General features: G+C 37.6%; 2 protein-coding genes across 2 annotated transcripts; both read right to left on the bottom strand.

The window, feature by feature from the left end:
• Positions 1-977: 977 nt before the first annotated feature.
• LOC139708216 (ultra-long-chain fatty acid omega-hydroxylase-like) lies at positions 978-9,597 on the bottom strand. Its single transcript, XM_071620189.1, has 5 exons — positions 9,229-9,597; positions 6,557-6,697; positions 3,322-3,414; positions 2,439-2,590; positions 978-1,466 (listed from the first exon to the last, which is right to left on the bottom strand). The coding sequence occupies exons 1-5, from the start codon at positions 9,547-9,549 to the stop codon at positions 1,028-1,030; spliced, it is 1,146 nt and encodes a 381-aa protein (XP_071476290.1). The 5' UTR covers positions 9,550-9,597; the 3' UTR covers positions 978-1,027.
• A 6,924-nt stretch (positions 9,598-16,521) lies between these two features.
• Positions 16,522-23,075, bottom strand: LOC139708215 (ultra-long-chain fatty acid omega-hydroxylase-like). Its single transcript, XM_071620188.1, has 6 exons — positions 23,067-23,075; positions 22,453-22,646; positions 21,668-21,812; positions 19,547-19,639; positions 18,946-19,097; positions 16,522-16,960 (listed from the first exon to the last, which is right to left on the bottom strand). The coding sequence occupies exons 1-6, from the start codon at positions 23,073-23,075 to the stop codon at positions 16,522-16,524; spliced, it is 1,032 nt and encodes a 343-aa protein (XP_071476289.1).
• Between the last annotated feature and the right edge of the window lie 61 nt (positions 23,076-23,136).

Raw genomic sequence — 23,136 nt, 5'->3', positions numbered from 1 at the left:
ACGAGCACACACTTTTAATTGGATCCTTTGATATCGCAAACGTTCATAGTCATGAATTGAGCCCATGTATGGATACCCATGCTATGGGTGACTCTTACTATTTAGGTCTATATACTCTGAGGCTTGAATATTTGGAGCGTCCTCGTACCGTATCGGAAACCCTTTCGAAAAGCGATCTCTTATCTGTTATACTGGCCGGGCAGCCCGCCCAAATCAGGCCCTGACTGGCTCCATGTCCATGGTAAACAAGTTCTCCCCCCACTCTCTTTGTCTTTCATGTAACCATATGTATAAATAAATATATATATATATATATATATATATATATATATATATATATATATATATATTCATATCATACATACATGCATAGGTGAGGTAAAATGATGACAAAGAATGCCGCCGGTTGAGATATGGAGAATTGTTTATTAGAGTACAGAATAATTCAATTCAATTCAATTCAATTCAATTTAATTCAACTTTCTTTTCATTTCCATCAAATAATGGGCTCTGTGGTGGTCATTTTCCGTCTTTCGCTGATCCAAAGGGTACACAATAATAAGCGGTGGAATGTTTGCTGGGTGTGTGGTTTCAGGGTCCATGTGAGGGGTATGAATATTAAATGTAACCAGAATCAGATTGCATAATGTGTTGTCAAATAGTACGAATGGTACACCAGAACCTCATCCCCGAGTTGATTGCTGATGGTAATTGTATTGGGTAGTAACTACAGTTTTCAGAACGATTCAGTTGCACACCTTAATTTGCTACTTTTCGTATGCGTATCAAATAATGCATTATGATTTATACAAGTACATATGAATGTGAGTGAGTGTGTGGGTGCGTATGTTTTTTTTTAATACTGTCTTTATAGGTACATGTACATGCCAAAAGTCTACTCATTAAAATTGCAAGGGGTTAAACTTGTCTTAACGTTCATTTTTCAAAGTCAAAGAAGGTTTACTGCTGCGCTGCAGGACGATACTATTTGTATACATGACACCAGAGATTCAATGGGTAGGCGCACCTAGCGGCGATGAAATTTGAGAAGGATTTCGGTCTCTGGCTTGGTGACGATCTTATAAATGGGCAGCGAGTCTTTGACCAGGCTGACGCTGAAGCGACGGAAGACTCGTGCCGCAGTCAGTCGCATCACCTCCATGGCGAATTGCTGCCCGATGCAGTTCCGTTGTCCAGCCGAGAAGGGGACGAAAGCAAAGGGGTCTCGCTTCTCGACATTGGCCCTCTCGAAGCGGTCAGGTCTGAAGTCCATGTGGTCGTCACCCCACACATCTGGATTGTGGTGGATCTGGTAGCTGTGCACCATGACTTCGGTTCCCGCGGGAATAGTGAATCCATTTACCTTAATCGGTTCCCTCAGTACGCGGAAGGGCGGGACGTTCATGTACACTCTAATCGATTCCCGAAGGCATTGAGTCGTATAGATAAGTTCGTTGAGGTCATTGCTGGCAAAATGAATGTATAAAAGTAGCTAATCAGATAATTCAATTTTAAAACAGATAACAGAACAGATACATAAACAAGTAAATAGTTAAAGAACGCGCGACAGAATAAAACAAAATAAAATCGTAGAAATGTTGATAATCAAAGTAACGTGTGGGGCTTTTCTTTTCCTTGAAGGCACCGTTTACACCATGTACATAGCATCCGAAGCATCCGAGCCACTCCGTCGACACCGGGGGTCCGTATTTATAACACTGACTTGAAATTCACTGCATTTCAACAATACGAGTGAATAATGACAGTGCAAACTGATATGCGACGGACAATAACTGATGTACGTACTTATCACTATGAAGACAACGGGCGTGCCAAGATGCCTTTGGCAAGATGCGGAAGGTGAGGGGGCACAAAAAATAACAACAACAACAACAACAACACATCCACATCCGAGTGTATTCGGCAGCTATACACGGTACACGGCACACGGTACCTTTAAGTAAAGGATCGAAGGTTTCTTTAACAGTGAACTCCGCAATGAAAACTTTCCCGGCAGGTACGTCAAGGATCATGTCAGAATGTACCCTCTGTGTTTATCTGGTAGGGCCTAATGCAAGAGATGGCAAGGATGATCCCTGACCGATAGTCCGGGATGAATTGTGATGCTATCCGTGAAAGTGTAAAGTGGTTGCAGTCACGTGATATGGGTTTAAATGTGATTGCGGATTATGATGACAGGGACAGAAAATAACAAAATAATGTACATGTGTACTATTTCTTTTTGTTTGGATAGTGAACGAACGTGCAGCCTCTTTATTTGCCATCTCTGATTCAGAGGAAAGACGAATAGGGCAACATGAGAATTCTGATATCTATACAAGTTTGCTGCCACATTCTTGTGCACTTTTGTGGAAGGAAGATTGAATACACGGAAATTGATTTAGTCATGTGACCATACTATGCCTTGAGTCTCTTACTAGGTCACGTTGTCGTCATCTCGGCCCGCGAACACACGGTCGATCTCCTCCTGAACCCGGGCCTGTTCCTCGGGATGTTTTGCCATAATGCGGAAGAACCATGTGAGGGCGCTCGAAGAGGTGTCTGACCCAGCAAGGATGAACAAGTTGACCTGATACAATAGAAACGGTTTTCAGATCCACAAGTTGAATTTTGTTGTCATAGATACGTTTATCAAATGCCATGATTGTGGAAGATGGTCGAAAAAAGGTTCAATATCAAACTTGGTGCCAAAATTTGACACACCAAAGAGACAAAAAAAAAAAAACAACAACAACCCACTTTCACACTATTTCTACGTTGTTGTTTTTTTTTTTTACAAATTCCTCCAACACAGTAGACAAAGACATCTGTACATTGCATTCTCTTGTTCAATAACTTCGATTTCATTATCAGAAACCTATCTTATTTCTTCTAATCTTTTTCATACAAGAATGTAACACAAAGTCAACTGAAGAAAGTTATCGAATTGTACACTGTAATGTGAATTTACTGGTTGAATACTTGGAAATACGAAAATGACTGACTTAAATGTTCAGCGTTGTTTTTCTTCATAACACAAAATGAAGACAACCAGGTATCATCATGCATTTTACAATTTAAGGTTTCTCGTACCGGCTGTTCAAGAGACAACTTAAACATATATGCATAAAATGTGATAGAAATGCAGGAGATGACTATCAAAAACAGGTGAATGATAAGGATAATGAACTTAGAATAATATCATTCCTCCAGCGAGTTGATATTGAAACAAGAAGCATATCATGCTTTACAATTATGTTCCCGTTTTATTACCGTTGATCTTTTGTATTCCAAGTCTGGGAAAGAGGGATGCGATTTTACCTCATCTTTGATCTCCTTGTCACTCAGACCTTCGCCATCTGAATCTCGGGACAACAGCAACGTGTCGAGGAAATCCAGTACCTTCTCTTGGGGCTTTATAGAGTGATGCAATAGGATGATACAACCACAAACAAAATACAATAATACTTTGGTCAAGACTTGACCCGCTGATTCATACTCTCACATGACATGAATTAGCCTTTACGACCTAACAATAACAAAGTGGGAGCATCTAAACGGGATTTCCACCATCGAGCATTTCTATTGTGTGGTTGTCAAGAAGTTCAACAAATTCAACAAACAGTCAGTAAGCACTATAGGCCCTATTTATTACGGAGATATTTTATTGATTTGAAAAACTTTTTTTTTCACAAAAGCTTTTAATGGAACACGATAGAACAATTTGAATATAAGACATGGGGGACAATAACAACGCAGCATAACTGGTTTGATGTAATAACTCAGTGATGAAGTGTGCATGATAAAATCTCATTTTTAGTTATATCTGGGGAGGCAATCATCACATTCAGCTCCTATCCCTCCTTTTCATGAATTACCTTCTATCACGAATGACCGATTTTTGATTAAACACGATGTGTATTCTCCTATCTGGCGTCTATGAATTGGCTCTGTGATCTCCAAAGCATTCCTTTTATGATCAAAGCTAGATATTCTAGAAAATAATACAACTAGTGCAACTGGCGATAATTAGTCCACTATCATTTCCAAACATTCCTTCGGCAAATTCAAACGAAATACTGAATATGCAGCATTCACTTTTAGCATTCAGATGGACTCGAATTTTCGTTTCGTACCATTTCCGTAATTTCCACATTACAAACTACAGATGCACCCATACAAGCTGATTTGGCCTGTCAGAAAAAGTCCTCAAAAGTTCGTCAAGAAAGACCAACTGTGACGTCACCACTTACCTCTTTTTCCATGGCATACTTTTGTCGCCGTTCCTTGATAATCTGCTCCTGAATACCGTGCATGTAGCGGATACCATCTTTCCATACTTTGTGTTTCGGGGACAGTCGAAAGACGAAGTCGGACAACATCAGAGGGGTGTACATTCTGATGGATTCGTCGATCATTTTTGAAGTTTTCATTGAAATATAGGCAAAAAGAACATTTACACGTGTAAATAATGAATGCATTGATAGACAGAAAGCATCACATTTTGGAAACGCTACAATCATATTTCCACACTGTATAAACATCGGTGTTAGATTTAACACCATGGGTGTTAAATCTAACACCGATCAAACTTCAATAGGGGACCACACCCACAGGTGTAGAAAATGCACTGTGATGGTGTTGAAAAGTGTTCACCTGACACTTCGTGGTGTTAATTTGACACTGTACCTGGTGTTATTTTGACACTGTACTGGTATTAATTTAAAAATGACACCACATGGTGTTGATTTGATATTTGTTGGTGTTAATATCAATGGTTTAACACCCGTACAGCTTCAATAAGAGACCACACCAGCTGGTGTTACTGTGGTGTAAATTTATTCACATTTTTTCAAAAATCTAGTATTTTAATGTAAAATTCTTGATCGTCTTGTTTAAATTAAAAATCAACAAGAAGTGCAGTTACTAAGAAGCTCTTCAAAAAACAGTTTTATATTTGGAAATGACACCCGGAGGTGTTGATTTAACACCATAAATGAGCACCGAAAATTTAACACCAGCTCGGTGTTCACTATTTAACGCCGGACTTTTTGCAGTGTATACTTTTATATTGTTGCCGTAGTCATTGTAGAAATGTTAGCAGTGAAAACGCTGCTAGACTCTGCCAGACATGTTCTGGACGATATACGAACAGACGAATATGATTAGCTGTATAAAATGGGCGGTGCAGTTATTTTTTCACTAGAACATTCTGCTTCACCGGAATTAAGATCAAAATGAAGATGCTGTGTTAATAATTGTAATAATACGGTCTTTTTTTTTTTTAATCCAGGGTAGCATCTTTAGTGTTGGCCACTGCTCTACTAGAGAACCCTGCCAGTATCATTACCCTAGCGTTGCCAGGTGCCCGTTCTGATCCGTTCTGACAAATGGGTCGAGAGGGACTTGGAGGGTTGGAAAAAAAAAATCTTGTCCAAGGACGTAAGTCCCGGCGAGAATCGAACTCTGGATTCGTATTCTTTGTGTTTAAATTGGAAATCCAACCCCCCCCCCCAAAAAAAAAGCAATAATAATAATATCATTATTGAATTGTGAGAGCATGACATCATCAACTTGGTGATTTAAAACGAATGGTCAAGAACTGTTTTTTTTTTAATTCAAATTGGGATAATTTGCTTTTTTCTTATCCTATTTTGATCATTTTTTTTTTTTTGGTATACTGCTCTGCCGGGAATTGTTTTCTATATCTTATGAAATTGATGTAATTTTGGACTGGATTTCTTTTTTTTTTTTAAAGGAGAAAAAAAAGGGTGTATATATATATATATGTGTGATTGTATATATATATATATATATATATATATATATATATATATATATATATATAATAACAGTGAGGACGAGAGAGGAAGTGGGAGGGGAAGGACGAAATCACGATAAAGAAAGTTAAGATAAAGTATAGTTTTCGTTGATACCTGTATGTGACAACACTATTCAACTGGTCGATGACATTGATCATGCGTGATTCTCGTTCCTGGCAATGGGACATGTACGAGAAAGCGCAGCGGAAGATGACGTCACTGGTGAAGTTTGCCATTGTTTTAGAGAGTTGAATGGATTCTCCCAAGGCAGCAGCTTTCGACAGCTTGTTCACTAGGACGTCGGCAGTCTACAGGAACAGAAAGTACATGTATCCCTCTTATCAAAAGCGTGTTCTTGCAATTTGTATATTCTAAATTTGTATTATTTATTATGTCTAATATTCTTGCAATTTGTATATCTCACAATTTGTATTTGTATATTTGTATACCATGGTCGTCCCTTTACGTGAGCACATGCAGAATCTGGTGGACATTCAATGCGCTTTTTACCGTTGTTAGTTAATATTGTTATCATTATGACCATCATTATTAGTATCACTCTCATCATTATTATCAAGACCATCATTATTAGTATCATTATTATCATTATTATCATCAAAATAGTTATACATATACAAATCACTATAGTACAGAGAGAGAGTGTGTGAGTGTGTGTGTGTGTGTGTGTGTGTGTGTGGCTGGGTGTTCAAGCATGACATCTTGCGAAAACAAACCTCATTTATAGTGGCGACGTATCGTTTCAGCATCTGAAAGTGAAACGATGACGTCATAAGACGACGATGTCTCTTCCAAATAGCGCCCTCTAGGATTCCAAGACCCTCGGTCCATTCTTTGAATACCTTGTATTCGTCACCCTCATTGGAAAAAAAAAAAACGGATTCAGAATGCATTTAGTTCAATACACATTTATCAAAAGCAAACAAAAACAATATTGTACCAAGCAGAGAAGCTTTAAACTATTCAGGAAACTAAGAAGATGGGTAAAGCACAATATTGCAAAGGTATCCTCATGCTAGTACCTCGTTTAAATCGAGATACCTTGGCGAAGACCCTCCGAAAACAAATTGATCGGCCTTTATTGAACAGTGAGAAAGAAGGGCTGTTGCCGGGCTCGAGATTAAGACTACGACTATCAATCGCAATGTCCCTGGATCTGTAGTCTCGCGGCAGCAGTGTGGCTTGTGTTTTTCTCCTGTGACGAATGTTAAGTATAGTCTTTCGATGGGGTCAAAGTCATTGGTTCTATGTTTGTCGAAGTATTGGCAATCATGGTACAGTACAAAGAAGTCATGATTCCATTCCATTCAGTATGATGTTTTTACAGTCGAGCCCATAATAATAATAATAATAATAATATATATATATATATATATATATATATATATATACGTACACTGCAAAAAGTCCGGTGTTAAATATGAAACACCGAGCTGGTGTTAAATTTCCGGTGCTCATTCATGGTGTTAGATTAACACCTCCGGGTGTCATTTCAAAATATAAAATTGTTTTTTGAATAGTTTCTTAATTACTGCACTACTTGTTAATTTTGAACTTCAACAAGACGATAAAGAATTTTCCGATAAAGTACTTGATTTTTGAAAAAATGCGTAAACAAAATTTACACCACAGTAACACCAGTTGGTGTGGTCTCCTATTGAAGCTGGACGGGTGTTATACCATTGAAATTAACACCACCAATATCAAATCAACACCATGCGGTGTCCTTATTGAATTAACTCTAGCGCAGTGTCAAAAATATCACCAGACACAGTGTCAAATTAACACCACGAAGTGTCAGGTGAACAATTTTTAACACCGTCACAATACATTTTCTACACCTGTGGGTGTGGTCCTCTATTGAAGCTTGATCGATGTTAGATTTAACACCCATGGTGTTAAATCTAACACTGGTGTTTTTACAGTGTATATATCATAGCTAGTTCATAAACCGATGACGATCGGTGACTTTTTATATTATTTGCTGACCGATTGCCAATCCAGACTATATATATCATATCATATCAAGTAAAGTCATAGGTTCCATAGTCATCGGTTATTGGTTTAGTTTATGGACTAGCAATGATACAGTTAAACTGGCACAACACCGAAAAAAAAGGTTCCAAAAAAGACGGTGTTTTTCTTTTGTTGTTGTTGTTTTAGAGCTGGCAAATATATGTCAGCGGTTTTAGTCTGTATTCGCAATCGGTCAACAAATAATATAAAAAGTCAGCGATCGTCATCGGTTTATGAACTAGCTTTGATACAGTTACAGTGTCACAACACGTCACAACTTCAACGGGGAAAAAAGGGTCCGTCAAAAAGTGTTTTTTTTTCAAGTCAGCAAATGAATATCAGCGGTTGGAGTGCGATTGACGATCGGTCAGTAAATAATATGAAAGTCAGTAGATGTGATTGATTAAACAGTCAGTAAAATGAAAAAGAAAGTTAACACTTTTTCTAGTTCTTATTTTTGATTGGAGATTGAGATTGAAATTATTGTATCATATACCATATTGAAGGTAATTTAATTTACATTGAACCTGGTAGGTTAATACTGAAGGAAACTTCACGCATGAATGAACATATTCGTTTTTGTCCTCTGAAGCACAAAAGTAAAAATGACAGAAATTGACATTTTGTCAGTCATTTGCAAATGCCCTTAAAGATAGCAATCACGTGTGATCAATTTAACACAATGAGAGATATGAAATAGCAAATTAGAGTCGTACTTCTCTTGTATCTCTCATCCTCAAACAAAGACAAAGTGTTGTAAAGGGGGAAAGTCAGAATTTTCGGTCAACTAAAACTTCAAAAGACATAGAAAGTAAGCCGCAAATATGATAACATGGACAGAATTTCTTAATTTCATGTCTGAATCTAGGAATTTAAAAACTCATGGGACAAATTAAAGAGCCAATTCCAAATTTGAAATAACATTTCAAATTTCTACCATTTTTGTTAGTATTGTTTTTTTTTTTCTAAACGACGACTTTCGATTTGACATAAGTTTCTTCATTTTTCTCCAATGCTTTTAACCTTGCTTTATCTGTTAGAGGCTACAGAGGCATTATAGAGATCGTAGTACATGTATTATTTTGGAAAATTTATTCATGTTTCTTATAGTGTTAAATTTGCCTTTTCCTTTCATTGTTATGTGGAAGAGCATTTAGGTCCCAACCCATGAATCACTGCTTGTTCATTTTTGCAATTTTTACTTTTATGCCTTAGAAGACAAAAACGAATGTATTCACTCATGCACATTTTTTTTTATTGACCCACCATTGTGACAGCCAATTAAATTTTCTTTAACATAGTAGGAGTAAGAAATATGAACTTAAATAAATATTTTCTCTGATTTTCAGCTACCTTGTTTCTGGAGACATACCATTTTGCCGATGGTCGTGCTACTCAAGAGTTCCTTGATGCTATCCGGATGGTTTAGCATAACCATGGGCTTCCATCCAACCCAAACCGCCAACAGTCTGCGGTATTTCTTCACGGCCTCTTGCTCCCAAACAAATCCCGGCTCGTTGAACCCCGGGTCGCGGATGTTGCCATAGAGCCAGTGAGGCTTGGGCCCGGGAAGATGTCGTCGGATGTATACTAGACGACGGAGAGTAGCGACCAGTGACAGGATAGACTGGACTATCTTAAAACCAAAGATTGATAAAGCAACAGTACCCAAAAAGGTCGTAATGAACGACATTATGGCGTCAGCACCCTTTCCAAAATGCACCTGGAGCAACAGAATTCACGAGCGCTTGTTTTGATATGCGTCAATGTATTTTGTGTGTTATTATCGCATGTATAGGCTAACAATATGTGTTATGTGCATGTCTATATATCTGTGAGTGTGTTTTGTCCGTTTCGATACCGCACCTTTTCATAGAGGTGAATTGTATGTCATCGAGTCCTTTGTAAAGTTCAAAGTGCCTTTTCTTGTTTGTGCAAGCCAGAGCATAATGATATCTGTTATTTTCCTCTTGGAGGAAAATGCTCTGCACTTTGAAAGAAAAGAAAAAGCAATAGCAAGCCAACAACATAAATATATTTCGTCCTTATGTTTTCCCGTTTTTGTCTGATAAGTGAACGTCAATTGAATGGGTTGGATTAAACATAATCAAATGGTAAACATAGCAGGCTGTCCAATCAAAACATGTTGGCATGTTTATGTTGGTAGTCATGCCACGGGAAAGCAAATTCATATTACGCCCAGTCCAATACAGAAATAGAGAAAGAAACTATTCCTACGGAACTACCAATAGGGATGACAGTTTCTTCATTAGCCTAAGACAATTGACATAAAATGTTCAGTTCCATTTCATACAGATTGTTATCTCCCTCAAATAATGTTCAGAAAAAATAATACAATGATACATATAGCAACAGCAACCGATACAACTGCTATTAGGCCTATTATACAGTAGCGTTTTCCTTTCGGTTCAAAAATGTTAAGTGTTCCAATAATTCGAAAAACTTTCGAGACAGAAAAGGAGTATTCAATATTATTACATCTGAGCTACTGGAACCGTGATAGTAACAGAGTCAGAAAATTCACATGTAAAAGCTCGTAGAAAATTAAATCATACACAAGTTACTTTGTAGGCCTATCTAGAAAGTACAAAATAGAGTCGCATTCACACACATGAATGATGCAAATGATGCGAAAATCGAGTTTCAAAAGCGCTTATTTGTATGTGTGAATGGCACTGGAGGTCGAATCTTGTGTACAGGGGATTGCAGCAGGTATAGCAATATATGATATAATTATGATATATGCAGGTGACAGAAGGGACGGGTGGAGCTGATAGTCTGTTAATGCCAGTCGTTTTCATAGTAAAGTTTCCTGTCCTGAACACCCTGTCGAAGAGATTATTCATCTTTTACGATCGAGATGCGGACTTTGCAAGGCCAAGGCGCAGGTTAATTCAACACGACTCATAAAAAAATGTTCTCTTCTTTCCAATTTACTACTCAGGATTGCACCTCTAGCCTCTTCTTAACCAAAGAAAGGAGAGAGAGAGCGAAGTTACAGGGGAAGTTTGTAGTGTGCAAACGAATGGCTGTACGCTAATTTCGGACTGACTATCCAATGTGAGAACAAAATACAGCGTATGAGCAGCCAGTATCTAAAGTCTAACATCGTCATTCGTTTTTTATCTATAGCATGATGTTATTTCCACCTTGTGTTTGACCTAATCAAATTTTGCAATACGAAGTCAGCCTTAAAGGGGTACATTACTCCATGTTCAAGTTCCTTTCATCTGAAAAAAAAGAAAAGTAAAGTCTGTATGGCAAACAGAATAGTCAAAGCATAAACCACCAAAATGTAACCGGATAGTCAAAGGAATAATAAAATCTTAGCCTTCTTTTATTTAATGAACAAGAGATCTCCGTCACAATCACATTAAAACATGAAATAGTGTTGTAAGAAGCATATACCCAGGAACAAAAGACCGACAGTCAACAATGACTTTCGGCCAATCGCGCTGACATTTTGTTGTAATGAAGTGTCTGAAAAGAATCGCGCTACAAAATCTCGGAGGTCCTTTTTCGTGAAACGCATGGATAGATATCAATTTGCATATATATGGGTCAAAATTTTGAACGATGTACAATTGAGCCAAAACAAGGCAAAATTTAAAAAGTAGGAAATTCTCCAAATTATTCATCTTACCTGAAAGAGTATAACTCAAGCTTTAATATGAACCCAATTATACTAGGATTTGCCCAGAGGAACAAGTTTTTATTCACCGCTGAAGTTTACCATGTCCAGAGCAGCGAACGTCCGTGAGGAATAGTACAGCACATACATTTGAATACCATTTAACATAGTTTGCAAAGATCTGATTCAGTTCAAAATCCTAACAAAATATCTTAAGGGACATGTGTACGTGCTTGCAGAATATTAAGCTTGTACTCTTAACCTGTACGTAATGGTAGACAACTGATGATTTAACTAAATTCGTCGTTTCTGTTGAAATATTGCTCTTCCGCTAAACACTTTCTCCACTTTACGCGCATTTTACAGAAACTCAATATTTTGACCTCTTATTTTACTATCCCATACTTCAATCCCCACTCCCGAATAATAACATACCTTTTTAAGATGTATCTGATCTAGGCAGTCTCTATAACCCAACGAACATAGCATAGTTTTCATCACGGAGGTTCGCATGTAGCTCACGGACGTTCGGAACAAACAAGATGCAGCTCTCCTGAGTTGGAAACGCATTCTACTGACAACAAACAGCAATTTCATGTCGAGAACAAACTCCTCTGCAAAATCCTGAACAGATATTACCAATTCTCAATTACATAAGCTTGTTTATCTTCTCATGCTGAGGAATCAAAGAAAACAATTTTTCCATCTCTCGTAAATGAACGTAAAAACGTACGTGTAATCTCAGTGACGTAGTCCATCCTTGAGAACGAATATATTTATCAAAATTTGTTTATCATGAAGTAAAGATTCAGGTCCTAAATTTGTTATCTAAAGTCTACAATGCAAAATTTGCTTATAACGAACATGGTCACAGCTAAAATTATGACAAAGAATTAACGTAGAAAGACAACAGAAATGTGCTCCGTTATAGAAATACGTTGTTTAGCTGGGGAGGACAAACGAATATGTTGGGAAGAAATCCCTCTATGTTTGCTCCTTGTGTTACACACAGTTACCGAGGAGAAATTTTATTATTATATTAGTCAGAAATGATAATAGGTTCGATACTGCGAAGTTTCGTCATAACAAGACACAGTAAAGTCCAAATTACATGGATGGATGTTTGTGACTTCGATATTATACAATATGATTCGTTATAACAAACATGTTGTAGCGCGTCATTTCGGAGGCTCGTTATTCATACAGTTTGTCAATACGAAAATTGATAGAGTTCGTATTATTATGAAGCTTTTTTATTCGGTAAATGATAGGAATCTCCGAAGGTTAATCGAAAGGTTTATTAATCGGAACATGAAAAATCATGTTCGCTTATCCAAATGTGGAGAAACAAGTTAACAACTACAATCCTTCAAATTTCAAAACCTCATAATAACCGTTTTCACCTAAACGAATATCAGGCCCTTTCCACTTTTAGAAGAACGGACCTAAAGATAATGATCATTAATATTTATTTTTCGAACTAACAAACTTTCGGAATAAGAAAATTTTTAATAACAAACCTCCTTAATTAACTACAAACTTCTTTTTTTTTCATTTTCGGAATAACAAACCTTTGGACATCGGAGTAACGAATCTTAGGAAGAGCGAACGTATCAAAGTGTAACCTTAAACCTATTCTTGATCATTACTTTTTTTAACATGTGTTTTCAAAGTAAGCACAAAAACACAAACAAATTGACGATCTCTCTGTCTCTTAAATGTAAAATGAAAAAAAAAAATCTTGGAAAGAATTACAAATGGTCATTGCTTTTCATTGATGAGTATAAAACAACACCATGTGATGATAAGCGGATGATTTGTTTGTTTTCATCCGACAATTGTAAACTGCATTATTTTTGTTCGCTTGTGACGGCATTTCGATGAATAAAAAACGTAAACAAACAAACAAAAACTTCTCCAGAGGAATTTGGTACGACGGGAGTGCACTGGCAATTCTTTTCTCTGTGTGTTGGAGCAGCTCGATCCCTTCTCTGTTTCTCAGTCATTTTTATTCAACTGCTTACACGTCCTTTTGAAACTTTTCTATTTTTCATTCAACACATGCCCATTACAGACTTCTTCCGTCATTATCCTGCATGTGATTACGTAGCACTTTTCGGATTTATTTTATTTTGTTTTGTTTTGTTTCTGTTTTCTGTTTGGTCGCAGCATGTCCAGGGTATTGAGGGAATGAGAGAAAAATCGTCATGAAGAGAAAAATAAGAATGAATTAAGGCATTTAATATCATGACAATTACAGCGAACGTCCGTTATGGGGGCCAAAACTGGATGTGTTCTGTTTGAGACGGCAGCTACCATACTCAAAAGATAAACACTTGGCGCACCTGTCACTAAAAAGTGGCACTGATCCTCTTTCTCCTACTATGTAATCCATTGACTTATTCTACCAACGAACATCCGTGACCAAAACGTTTTCCTTTTGTTATTAGAAGTAAATTGAGTGCTGAACATTATTTACTTTTGGGTATGAGCGGCTAGGTGATTTGGTAATATTTTCAACTAACATCAACTTTATGTGCAGTGATATATTTGTAATTATCAGCAATTTCCTTTCTCGGACAGAACGTCCGTGAGCGAAATTTTCAGAACCTGTAACACTACAAATTGTCTCCAGATCCTCATTACAAAGAAATTTAAATGCACAGAAATTACAGATAACGCAAAATTCCATTTTCCTATAACTTTGTTTTCAGTGTTTAGCTGTTTTTGTATAATTAGAGGGAAAACAAGCGTAAAATTGTTAGTAAATTTTCAACTGTTTCTTCATCATGATCACATAACGCCTTAAAAATTCTGAAACTACTGCCCTAAACTCATTGTTTACTTTGTAAAACTTTATTTGTGACTATTGGAGCTAAAAGTTTTAAAGAATACAGGACACTTTTGGGACAAGTTATCCCTATCGAAGGGATTGCATACGTCACGGACGTTCGCTGGAATTGTCACGGACGTTCGTTCTACTGATAAGGTCATGTTCCCGGAAGGATAACTAATCGGCAGAGAGTACCTAGCCTTCCTAACTCTGTCAAAAATTTGAAAAGGTATTGTCAATGCAAATTATAAGACATTTGACATCCTTACAACATATTTATTGCTCAGAGGGGGATCAGGAGGTGAATTTTCAGAGAAACTATTAATTATTTGCTTGGTTTTCCGTGAATTGCATGGTCCAAAAACTGCGGACAAGCCTCAGTCCGCTCCAAAAATAACATACAGCTCCTCGGCTAGAGAGCCAAAGGTAAAATGCACCTTCGTCATCAAAGCAAGATGGTGTCCCACTCGAAAACGTTTTAATCATTACGGACGTTCTTTTTTTCTCGGAGGTTCGTCTAAAAATATAATTTCGGTTCCTATTTGACAAAGGATGGACAGAAACTCAAAACAAACATATTATCGTGTGGCTAGATCTTAGTTGATTACGACTCAGAACAATATCACCAATAGCGTTTAATGGGATACGATCTTTATTCGAAAATAGCGGAAGCACGTCCGTGACGAAAACTGAGTATAATTTTGCATAAAAGAATATTGCGTCCCATGTACAGCCAGCAGACGTACAATTTTTGCAGGATATGTTCATTAGGTGGAACACCAAATTTTCGTATACATTACAGTTGGGACAACAAAGTAGAATTTGCAGCAGCGATAGAAATAAAAGCACCACGGACGTTCGCCTGTTTAGGACTTTGATATTTCAATTGTTCTCTGTGATTTTATACGTGCTCATATAGTTCTTATAATGTTGTGGTTCATACCCATGATATGTCAGATCCAGAACATGGTCAGATATTAGATGCCACGTATGCTTAAATATGCACATCATTACTTTGAAAAACAAAAATTATTGTGAAAATAGCGTTTTTACCGTATTTTTACGCTTTAAGTCCTTGTCAAATGAAAAATATCAGGCAAAAGTCAACCAAACCATATATTTCCTGAAAGGAAATTTACCAATCTTTGAGATGACATGAAAAAATCTGGTTTCTTAGATCTTCCTGGCGTGTTCTAAGGGAAAGAATGTCATGAGGTGCGAAAATGGGCAATTGTACATCGTTCAAAATTCTCACCCATATAGGCCTATATATCAACGTAAGCGATCCTCCACAGACGCACTGGTAAATGCACTGTATCAACAAACAGACACTTTGGGGTGTTATGCAATGGTAGCTCACGTGAACTTCTCCGCTTTTAATACGATGCATCTGTACAAAGTCATTTAAAAAAAAACTCAAATAATTGAATGTGAACCATCTTTGATTGACACACTGGTCATGCTGGTACGCCTCAGGGTTGGGTACTGTCACCGAATCTACTAAATTGTGTACAAATTACTGTGTTATCAAGGCTTCTGAAGAAGGCGCAGGACGGCAAGAATTTGAGTATATACTCGTGCTTTATTAACCAAAATGCGTGACCAATTTGTTTCTTCATTTCTTTAAATCTAAATATATATAATCATAATATATATGTACATACATACATACACAAAAGATATCGCGTACGTTTCGAGTAGGAACGATCTCTCGCATTATACGCCTACACGTATACATGTGCTTCGAGATATAGATATATATAGGTACAATAAAATGATGACAAAGGATGTCGCCGGTTACCATTGGTTAATAACCTTGCGTTATTTATCTTCCTCAGCTTTTTTTTTTTTTGTCCTCACAATACATGGAGTAATACAGAAATAAATATGGTGCATGAGCTAGATATATGAAACACGGAAAAGAATAACAAGTTTTGGATTGATATAGAATTCACATATTTAGATTTGATGTGATTTCAACATAATATTTTGCAACTTACTTATTTTTTTTTAAGAAATGGGTGAAGTTCATTTGTCGAAGTCAGAGAATGATTTATTGTAAATATAGGACGGTGCTATAAACGAGGACATAAATGCAATGGATAAGTGGCATGGTGTTACATATTTCTCGTACAATCATATTTTAATTTATGTTCACTAAAGCTTTTATAACAGCGCCTCTAGCGGTGATGAAATTTGAGAATAATTTCGGTCTCTGGCTTGGTGCCGTTCTTATAGATTGGCAGCGAGTCTTTGACCAGGCTGACGCTGAACCGACGAAAGACGCGTGCCGCAGTGATTCGAAGCACCTCCATGGCGAATTGCTGCCCGATGCAGTTGCGAGGTCCAGCCGAGAAGGGGACGAAAGCGAAGGAGTCTCGTTCCTCTACTTTGGCCCTTTCGAAGCGTGCAGGTTTGAAGTCCATGTGGTCGTCGCCCCACACATCTGGATTGTGGTGGATCTGGTAGACGTGCACCATCACCTCCGATCCCGTTGGAATGGTGAATCCGTTCACGTTCAGCGGTTCCCTCAGCAAGCGGAATGGGGGGATGTTCGAGTACATCCTCATCGATTCCCGAAGGCATTGAGTCGTGTAGGTAAGTTCGTTGAGATCATCGCTGGAAAATGAATGTAAGGTAAAGGAACAAATCGATGAATTCAGTAATAAATCATATACACATAGATACACAAAGAAGTAATAAGATAAATGGAGAAATAGACAGACAGACAGACAGATAGACAGACGTGGGAAAAGAAATTGAAATGGATTATTACAATCAATCCGGGTCGTGTATGGGGGGTTCTCTTTTCCTAATTCACGTGATAATAGTTTCAACATGATCTCTGTGATGATTATTAAAACATTTTTGGATCAGTGTAGAGAATCCCGCGATTGAAAATAACAGAGCTAGTCTTTCTATTCGTTTGAAATGAGGTCTTTCTCACAAATAGGAAATGGGTCAAGGTGTGTGGAAGGCTCTGAAATTGTAGCTACAGGCTTTAGACGTTTGCAGAAGGTTCCAGAATGGTTGAAGTGACCAACGTAAGCCACATAAGAAGAGCACTGAGAGCAATAAACGTCACATCCGTCTCTGAAGTGACTGGTCCTATACATAACCTGCTGAGCTGTTATGTTTCGTGGAGAGAAGGCCAGGAAATGTTGCCTGTGGAGAGATGATTCGCTTATTTTGTGGCCGACTCCATGTTCGTTTTTTTATGGACATTGCTACATTGAACCTATGACTTGGTAGATAATCACTTGGTGGATTATCAGTCGCACATCGCCTGGAATCGGTCGTCGCGACGTTGGATTCTACACATATCACCGTGGATTTTGTATTCTGGAGTACCGTATTCTGTGCCCATTGATTTACGTTATTCTGAGAAGATCATTCGTCCGTGAATCACGGATAATTCATCTATGGACGCTAATAAGGTGACTGTACGATATGATTACTAATAATTCACCTGAATTATTTGTTTTTGTACCTGAGATCATTTTCAGTGCAAACACGTGGACAGGTCAGACACACGTGAAGTTTGCTCGTGAAAAAGAAACGATGTTTCATAGGTGGTGCAGATCCCTGGATATGAATCAAGACTGTGATAGCCTGTGAGACGTCCCTGGTTCGGCTCCCGGACAAGCCCCCAATTTTATTGTTACGACCATACTAGTAATCACACGTACCTAAAGCACAAAGTACCTAAAGCACAAAGTACCTAAAGCACAATCTTCTATAAGTACAGGACTTGAAATCAGGTGATTCCTAAATACAAGTTTGTATTTGGTGCTGAGCTGAAAGAGGTACTCGCATCCGCTGTGACGTAAGAAACTGAAATGCTACCTCTACTGTGCACAGTCGTTTCCCTGTCAGTAAGATAGCATCATGCACGTCAGATGTATACGTTTTGTGAACGTTGTACCCTAGTAGGTTGGAATATGCTTTTATGATTTGTATTTGTGTTTGCAAAATTTCAGATGGCCTAGACGTATTTGGAGGAACGGAAGAGGAATGAAATATGTACACCGAGCGTGCAAAACGGCCGAACAATGAATTTTAGTCATATACATTGATGTTGATTGATAGGTACTCCGTTGTCACGCACTCAAAATTTGGAACATGTCAAAAAAAAAATCAGCTCCAGCGAATCTCTGCGAATCCTAACGTACAGCTAAGAACTTAATGTGCGTCAAGCGTACTACGAACGATTTGTAACATTTGCTAACGTATCTCCAAATTTTCGAATACGTGAGGATCAATACGCTCCAATGTGACGCAACCCTTACGAAAGGTTACGCACAACAGACGAGGATGATAGGCGAGGTACAACGGACGCTGAACCATGCATGATCGCAATAGTTCACTTCAGGCCTTTGGCTCGGTCTATCTAAAAAGCTCATTTCAATATACCTGTTTACTATCTCATTCTTGTGCATGCCCTATATGAAAAAGGCAATATTTTCAACAAAAACAAAAACTATATAGGGTTAAAAGTCTGGCTACAGACTGTGATCCAATTGAGTAAGGATGGAGGCAGGAAGCATGAATGGATGAAAATTGAATCAGTAGACTACTTCACTCTCTTTTAATTTGACAGTTACAATGTCACGTTGTCGTCATCTCGGCCTGCAAACACTCGGTCGATCTCTTCTTGAACTCGGACCTGTTCCTCGGGATGTTTTGCCATTATCCGAAAGAACCATGTGAGCGCGCTTGCGGATGTGTCTGTTCCAGCAAAGATGAACCCGTTGACCTGTTATAAAGCCAGTAAACATTTTGTAGATCCACAAGTTCTGAACAGAATGTCATCAGACGATTAAACTTCTTTCATTCTATCATTCATTCAAAACCATGCTTGTGGATGGTCGATACGTGGCTCTTATCACGTGAATCTTGAAAAGTCGAACTTTATGCCAGAATTTTACTCATTATTAAAGAGATAAAAGATGATTAATATCTTCATGTTGTTTTATCCCATTCCTTCAAACACACCGAACAAAGCCTGGTCGTCTCTAAGATAAAAAGAATGTGTGCCGACAGTGGAGCCTCAGATAATGTTTTTTTTTTTTTCTCTCCTGCAAATGGATATCGAAATAAAACAAGCAAACAATCAAACAAACATACCATTCTAGAGTATATTACCGTTACATTAACATCAATTATCCATCTTCCCATTTTGAAAGGAAGCGTTTAATGATTTACCTCGTCTCTGATCTCCTTGTCAGTCAGTCCTTCACCATCTGAATCTCGCGACAACAGCAACGTGTCGAGGAAATCCAGCACCTTCTCTTGGGGCTTCATACAAGAGGATGAGACAACCAACACAATGCATGAGCAAAATACAAATTGCCATGTAATCCTCACTTATGTGACTGTGAACAATCGCTTCGGATGATAATGTTTGTTTGTTTGAAAAGATTTTATTTTCTGCATTTCATATTTTCTTTCAGAATACAAAAATAACAAAGGCAGGTTCAATTACACAAATACAATTCTGAAAATTATTGACATATTACATAGTAAGTCATATTTTGTATATAAAGACAAATGAAACGTTAAATAACATACAAAATGTTTATATGGCCAATAATGACTTGATTCACAGTACAATATATAATATATACATATAATGCAGAGGGCCGCCGTTATAAGCCGTGCTTGAACAGACGGACAGCCAGAGTTAAATTACCATTTTTTATTGTAGTACTTGAACACTAATACGGATGGGCCATGTTAAAATGCGTGTAAATCCAGTTTTATACAATTACTTGGTAAACAGGAGTGGTGCCTGTGAGTGCGTGTGCAGGTGATGAAGCGCGAAAGTGTTGATGGTCAGCACTTCTAAGAAAATGATTGAATATGTTATAATATGGGCGAAGGGTCAAGCAGCAAAGTAAAAGAAGGGGAAAAGGGGGTGGACCAAAATATTGCCTTGTTGTTGAGTATAAGAGGTACATGTTTAATGATTACTGTACCGTATGATATTGTGCCAAGAAATATTTCTTTGTATTTGCCTTAAAGGAATAGAGAGATGTGCACTGTTTTATGTGGAGAGGGAGTGAATTCCAAATATCAGGCCCGTTATGCCGAATTGATTTTTGAGCTGATAGGAGTTTAGGGTTATTCAAATGGAAATCATTACGATGGCGCGTGGGGTAAGCATGGACATCCCTGTTAAGGGAAAATGCGTTGTGGAAGAGTGGGAGTAGATTTTGCGTGTATTTGAACATAAATATTGCTGTTTGAAATTTGTGTATATCATCAACTTTAAGAACTTTTAGTCTAAGGAATAATGGATCAGTATGTTCTAAATAATGTGAGTTAGTACATATTCTTATTGCCTTTTTCTGTAAAAGAAAAATAACATTTACTTTGGTTTTATTACAGTTTCCCCAGACAACATTACAATAATTAATATACGGTAAGATTAATGCATTGTATAACATAGTGAGTACTTTTTCCGTTACAAAATATTTTAATCTCCGAAGTATTCCAATGACTTTAGATATTAATGTGGTTATATTATCAATGTGGTTATTCCAATTTAAATTGGAGTCAAGGGTTACCCCTAAGAACTTGGTTGATTTTTTTCCAATAATGGGCATACCATCAATAATAATGTTATTAGGCATTATCGGTTGCAAATGTGAAGTATTGAAGTTTATGAAACACGTTTTATCTATATTTAGTGATAATTCATTGCATTTAAACCATGTAGAAATTTTTGCAAGCTCAGAATTAAGTATATCCACTAGTGTGTTTAAACAGTTGTGAGAGTAGAAGACACTGGTATCGTCCGCGAATAATACATAGGTGAGAAGGGTTGAGGAATTTATAATATCGTTAATATATATAAGAAAAAGTAGAGGTCCTAAAATGGATCCCTGTGGTACACCGCAAGTAATATATGACTTAAACGAGGTACTTGAATGAAATGCTACGTATTGCTGACGTTGGGATAAATAATCTCGGAACCAGGAAAGAACTATTCCTCTTATGCCATAATTATGTAGCTTTTTTAATAAAATTCCATGGTCTATTGTATCAAAGGCCTTGCTCAGGTCCATAAAAACTCCTATCACGTGCTGTTTGTTCGCAATGTTGCTGGTATACACCTATCAATTCAAAACACCTATCAAGATCAAAACTTAGGAACTGCTTTGCAGATAAGAAAGTTAGAACGGTAAAAACAGTTACGAAGTCACAAAGGGTGTATGATTCTTCTTTCTTTCTTTTTTTTTTTTTTTTTGGCCCGAACAGGAACAATCAGCTCCTTTCCTCTTTTTATAAATCATCCTCACCAATGATTAATTCAGCACTCACCTCTTTTTCCTCGGCATACTTTTGTCGCCGTTCCTTGATAATCTGCTCCTGAATACCGTGCATGTAGCGGATACCATCTTTCCATGCTTTGTGTTTCGAAGACAGTCGAAAGACGAAGTCGTACAACATCAGAGGGGTGTATATTCTGATGGATTCGTCGTTCATTTTTTGGAAGTTTCACCGAAATATAGGCAAAAAGAACGCGTATGTAAGTGAAGGTGGAACATAGATAACAGCAACACATTTTGTTAACGCCACATGTATATTTCTTTATGATTATTTTCATGCTGTATGTTGCCGCTGTAATTGCGGAAATTTCTGCAATAAGAACGCTGTTTTAGAACAGATGGATATTCCAACCTACACATGCACACATACACAACCCTTTATAAAGAAATTCTGACAAACCCATTTCACTTTCTGTTACAGAACTTGCGAGATGACATGAATTTCTTACCCTTTCGTAAGGCATAAGTTTTTGCCCTAATCAGGTGCATTAGTCACTGAAATATACTATTTCACCAAATATACAAGTGGATCGAGTGAATGCAGTAATATTATTAGAACATACCAATGAAAGTGATGGTGGCTCCAGAAACTTTAACATTTCTTAACTTTTGAACGAATATGCCTGATTTCCCTCATATTTTCACACATGTGTTCTAGTATTATGTTGCATTCAATCAATCCACATGTACAATATATATAAGTTTCTATTGAAGGTTAGTTTAAAGAATACCTGGTAAATACCCGATATACATTGGTATAAGGTCTCTCCCTGTTACCTGTACGCGATAACACCGGTCAACTGGTCGATGACGTTGACAACACGTGATTCTCGTTCCTGGCAATGAGACATGTACGAGAATGCGCAGCGGAAGATGACGTCACTGGTGAAGTGTGCCATTGTTTTAGAGAGTTGAACGGATTCCCCCGAATCAGCAGCTTTCGACAGCTTGTTCACTAGGACGTCGGCAGTCTGCAAGAACAGAATCGGATGTACATGTACATGGCTTATTTCTCTGCCTTTCGCCCGTAAAATATAAAGTGCAATCTTAATTGCAATATTTGACATAGGCCCTCGACATATTAAAACTGTCAATGTTTAGATTAATTTCATTTAGTCTGAAAACATGTCATACTATCTACAACGTTATGTTCTCTGAAAATGCTTTTTCATTGACGTGTACTCTGATTGTAAGGCTGTTGAAGATACGCCACACTTTCACTGTATATCATAATGAAAGGTATGTAGATGTAGTCTGTTAAAGATCGCTATCTGTGTTCATATATACATAGGCCTATATATGTGTGTTTGTGTGTGTGGGTGGGTGGGTGTGACTGTGTGGCTTGGTGTTAAAGCATGTAGGAACGGCTCATGAACTCTGAGAAGACAAACCTCATTCATGGTGGCGACGTATCTTTTCAGCATCTGAAAGTAAAACGATGGCGTCAGGAGACGACGCACA

This window comes from Diadema antillarum, unplaced genomic scaffold, assembly GCF_040938485.1.
Source record: "Diadema antillarum isolate AM-2024a unplaced genomic scaffold, OU_Dant_1.0 seq00001319_RagTag, whole genome shotgun sequence".
Taxonomy (NCBI): Eukaryota; Metazoa; Echinodermata; class Echinoidea; order Diadematoida; family Diadematidae; genus Diadema; species Diadema antillarum.
Note: the sequence above shows the minus strand (reverse complement) of the source record. Positions and strands in the feature narration are given on the sequence as shown.